Below are 4,656 nucleotides of genomic sequence, written 5' to 3'. Positions count from 1 at the left end.
TTCTCTCCTTCCTTCCTCCATCCCTCCCCCAACCCTCCCACCCTGGCTTCTTTCTTTTTTGGTGGTAAGCATACTTAAGATCTGTTCTCTTAGCAAATTTCAAATATACAATACAGTATTATTAACTCAAAACATATGCTCTTAAACAATATACCACAGAAAGAGCCAGACGTGTTTGGAGAATTCCAATCAGTTGAGGATGATTATAGCATAGGGTGTGAGGGAGGAAGGACTGGGTAAGAGATCATGCTGCAGAAGAAGGCAGGATTTTAGATCACAGACCTAGTATGTCCTAGTCAAGATATATAAACTTTACTCTGAAGGGTATGAGGAACAACCATGAGGTTTTTAAACAGGTAAATATATGATAAAACCTGCATTTAAAAAGACATTTCTAGCAGAAGTGAGGAGGATAGATAGGAGCGACCAAAGCTGGGTTAGACTAAAGGTGGGTAGACCAATTAAATGTACAGAGAAAAGATGATAGGGTGTGAACAAAATGTAGTCACTTGATATCAAGTACAGATATTGAGCCTTGAAAGTTTCATATAATTTCAAACTTTAAAAATCATTCATCAAGAATAAATATGTCTGAAACCAAATCACTTTTTTTTATATCTCCATTTTAACAAGCTGAAAAATAGTTCTTGATAGAAAGGTTTTACAGTTTAATCAAATGAGAAGGTACACTATCACTAACTATTTAGAATTACGGATTTCTAAAATTGTACGTACTAAGAAAAATGTAAAAATTTATTAGATAGTGGTATTAATTGGAAAACTTACAGATTAAATTAAGAGATATAAAAAGAAACATTTTTCTTCTTTAGCATTGGGACTTCAGGCATTGTCTAGTCAAATTTCCTCATTTTACAGATAAGAAAACTAAAGTACAAAAGGCGGCATATTACTTGTCAAATATGTTTAGGGTGCCTATTTAGGATTAGATCCCAAGTTTCCTGATCCCTTATTTAATGATTTTCTCACTTTTGTATGAAGACCTGGAATTTTTAAAAGCTCTGGCAAAATGGGGAAAGGGGGAAGTGAAGCAAGCTCATAGTAAGTGTGGACCATGTATCAATGCTTTATATTGAGATCTCATTTAATCCTCACATCTACTTTACAAGGTAGGTATTATCCATATGACAGATGGGGTACAGAGAGCCTAATAACTTGCGAAAGGACACATGACTATCAGACACCAAAGCTCATCTCTCCATCATAGTACACTAATGCCAAAGAAGATAAAAGAGTTTTCTTTCAGTGTTTAAAAAAATACCAAGTTTGTATTAATAAATTCAGAAATCATTGAACACTGACCTGTAACATGCACCTGGATACAACAACTTCAGGTACTTCAGGGAATTTTTGTCGCAGGTCATGTAAAACCTGAAAATCAATTTGGTGGCTTCCTTGGGCCATTCGTATATTGCCTGATCAGGACTATTTGTACAGTAGGCAATTCTAGGCCTTAGTGGAAACAGTACTCATCTCTTCTGTCCAAGCATTTTCTGTGAAAGAAAGAAAAAAAACTTTAATGAGAACTGTTATAGAATGAATATTGTTGTGGATTTAAAATTTCAATACAAAAGGGTATGTGCTTTAGTACCTAACATTTAATATAAACTATAAAAATATTATTTAGTCCTATAATGCTTCCCATGTAGTTATACTATCTTTTCAGTTTATAACTACTGGTGGCAAACTTTAAAATGTTCTAATTCCTATGTATTTGTATGCTTTATAATGGCATTCTAATTCCTACGTATTTGTATGCTTTAAAAGGCATTCAAATAAGAAACTGTCAAGGTTGTTTTTAAAATGGAAAACTGAGTAACTTTACTGATTTTTTTCTTAATGATCAGAGGACAGTCTAAGGTAAGTAATCTTGTTTACTCTACTTAAAATTTTTAAAGTTTGGATCCTGAAAAAGTTTGGTCCTACAGATAGCTTTGCCTGCTTTGTCTAAAACTGATCTGTAAATCAAAACATTTGATATTTTGCCTTAATTTTCAGATATACTTAATCTTTAAATGTGTAATCAATTCATTCTCAGGGGCTTAGCAGCATTTTATTCCCTCTGTTTCTATAAAATCAGTATTTTAAAAATGCTAATGCTTGGGCCCCAACCCCAGAGGTTCTGATTTAATTGGCTGGGAGCAGCATGAGCGTGTGGGTATTTAAAAGCTCCCCGAGTGATTCTAACATATGGCCCAAGTTGAGAATTACCTAACTTATTTATATTCCTAATATTCCTAATGTAAACCGTGCTTAATCTTGAAAGCCTCTTTGGGATATAAATAGTATAAAGTATATTAAACCTAAATAACATATTAAAATATTTAAAATCATCCCATTTGCATAATAATTAAAATACATTTCATTTTAGTATAAATTTGACAATAAGACAATCTCTTTAAAACAAATTTCTTATCTGTAGCATTTCTCTTTTCCATAAGCTTAAATACAAGTCTGTAAACTCTATGAATGTAGGAATTAGGTCTCTTTTGCCCATTATTACACACCTAGCGCTTTGTAGACAGTTTTCAGCATAACAGTAGATATTAAAACACTTTTGAGTAAATTTAGTTATGATAGGACTCCCGAATCCTCAACACAATAAAAGCTCATTGAGATATCATGTTTGGTAAAGACTCTCAAGCTTTTTATTATCACGTGGTTAATTTTTCCTTAATTCTTTTGTCTGTGTGACTTCAGCTTAGTTACATCTCATAGGTAAAAGCACTGCCAAACCAAGTTATCTGCATTACACATTTCTCAAATCTATTTCTAAAACACACACACACAGACACACACACACAATTTTTAGCACTCAATGCAGTGTTTCTAGAAATGGGTTGCAAGAGAAAAGAAAAGTACTGGAAATTAGCAAAGATATTTAAACATAACAATAAAGGGCGATAAACAGGCTACAGTACTGCTCATCTTGAGAAAGCCTCCTTGACTTCACTCCAGCTATCAGCTCATTTACCTGCCCATTCCCTCTTTTGGGCTAAACTCCTTGAAAGGGTGGTTTATACTTTGTCTTCATTTCCTTCCTCTTATCACTTTTAAATCCTCCCCAGTCAGGTTTTCATAGTTTTTCTCCACTGAAACTACACTTATCAAAGCTGTCCTGGATCTTCAGGTTGTCAAACTTAACAGTCACTCCTCAGGCCTCGTCTCACCAGACCTCTCTGTAGCTTATGATCTAGTCAATCACTCCCTCATTCTTTAAACAATTTCTTCACTTGGCCTCTTGAGATTTATACTCTTCTGGATTTCCTCCTACCCACTAGCAGCTCCTTCTCAGTTTTCTTTGTCAGATCCTCTTCCCTTTCGGAACATGTAAATGTTGGTGAGTTATGGAGTTCAGATCTAGGGTTTCTTTTCAATTACACCTACATTCCTCTTCAAGGTAATCTCATCCAAACACACTACTTTAAAGAGAGGCCTTGCAAATCTGTATGTCCAACAGCAAGGGAGCTCTCTCTCCCTTGAGTTCCAGACTAATATAACCAGCTGCCTGCCTCACATATCCTTTTGGATATCTAAAATTCACTTCAAACTTACTATGTCCAAAATTGAACTCTCAATTTTCCCCCATCCAAACCAAACCTTTCCCAGTCTCTTTCATCTCCGTATATGGTACCACCAGTCATTCAGTTGGTCCTTCTCACATGCCATATCTAATCCATTATAAAGTTTGGTTGGCTGTTATCTGCAAAAGAATATTCTGAATCTGACCACTTCTCCCCACCTTTATTACTGCTCTTGTCCAAGCTGCCATCATAGTTCACCTAGACTACTACTGCGAAGGTCTCCTAACTGGTCTCCTCCCTGACTTAACTCTTTGCTCTACCCCCACCTCCCACTCTATTGAACAGAGTGATCTTTGTGAAAAGTAAATCAGAACAATCATTTCCCCAGCACAAAATCCTAAACAAGGCCCCTGGCTAACTACCACCCCCGGGGCTTTGTCTCCTACCACCATCTTTATTCCCTCAGTTCCAAACTAAGTTCCCTCACACTGGTTACTTTCCAAAGAGAAGCCAATCTCATTCCTCCCTTAGGGCTTTTAGACTCCTTGCTCCTTCTGCCTGGAACACTTTTCACTCAGATACTTGCATGGCTTTCTCTCTTACTTCATTAACGTCTCTGATCAAATGTCACTTCCTCAGAGACTGCTTCCTTGACCAATCTCTCTATCTAAAATAATGCCACACTTGTTTCCCTTCCCTCCCTATCACATCCTCATACCTTGCTTTTACTTCATAGCATTTATCAATATCTGACATACCTACCTACCCACCTGCCTATCCCTAAAGCATTAGCTCCACAGGATTAAGAACTTTGAAGTTCACTGCTGTATCCCCAGGATCTAAGTCAAAGATGTAACATTTGTTGGATGAAATAAAGGTTTTACTGTATGGTTTCTTCATATTTTTTGCTTCTAAAATGCATTTCAAATAACCTAGATTGGAAATTTATATACATAATTTGAGGGAGAGGCAAATAAATAAATTCTCAGTCTAATTCAGGACAACCTTTCTTATTTAAAAGTAGATGAATCGGGGCTTCCCTGGTGGCGCAGTGGTTGGGAGTCCGCCTGCCGATGCAGGGGACGTGAGTTCGTGCCCCGGTCCGGGAAGATCC

The 4,656-nt window shown here is 36.4% G+C and overlaps 1 protein-coding gene across 1 annotated transcript in view; it reads right to left on the bottom strand.

The window, feature by feature from the left end:
• Window positions 1-4,656, bottom strand: part of TAB2 (TGF-beta activated kinase 1 (MAP3K7) binding protein 2) — a 59,942-nt gene that overhangs the window by 35,687 nt on the left and 19,599 nt on the right. Inside the window, exon 2 of the mRNA XM_024747936.1 lies at window positions 1,321-1,511. Coding sequence (XP_024603704.1) covers window positions 1,321-1,422 — 102 coding nt within the window. The 5' untranslated portion in view covers window positions 1,423-1,511. The remainder of the gene's footprint in view (window positions 1-1,320; window positions 1,512-4,656) is intronic.

Source organism: Neophocaena asiaeorientalis, unplaced genomic scaffold (assembly GCF_003031525.2).
Source record: "Neophocaena asiaeorientalis asiaeorientalis breed wild unplaced genomic scaffold, Neophocaena_asiaeorientalis_V1.1 scaffold123, whole genome shotgun sequence".
Classification (NCBI taxonomy): Eukaryota; Metazoa; Chordata; class Mammalia; order Artiodactyla; family Phocoenidae; genus Neophocaena; species Neophocaena asiaeorientalis.
Note: the sequence above shows the minus strand (reverse complement) of the source record. Positions and strands in the feature narration are given on the sequence as shown.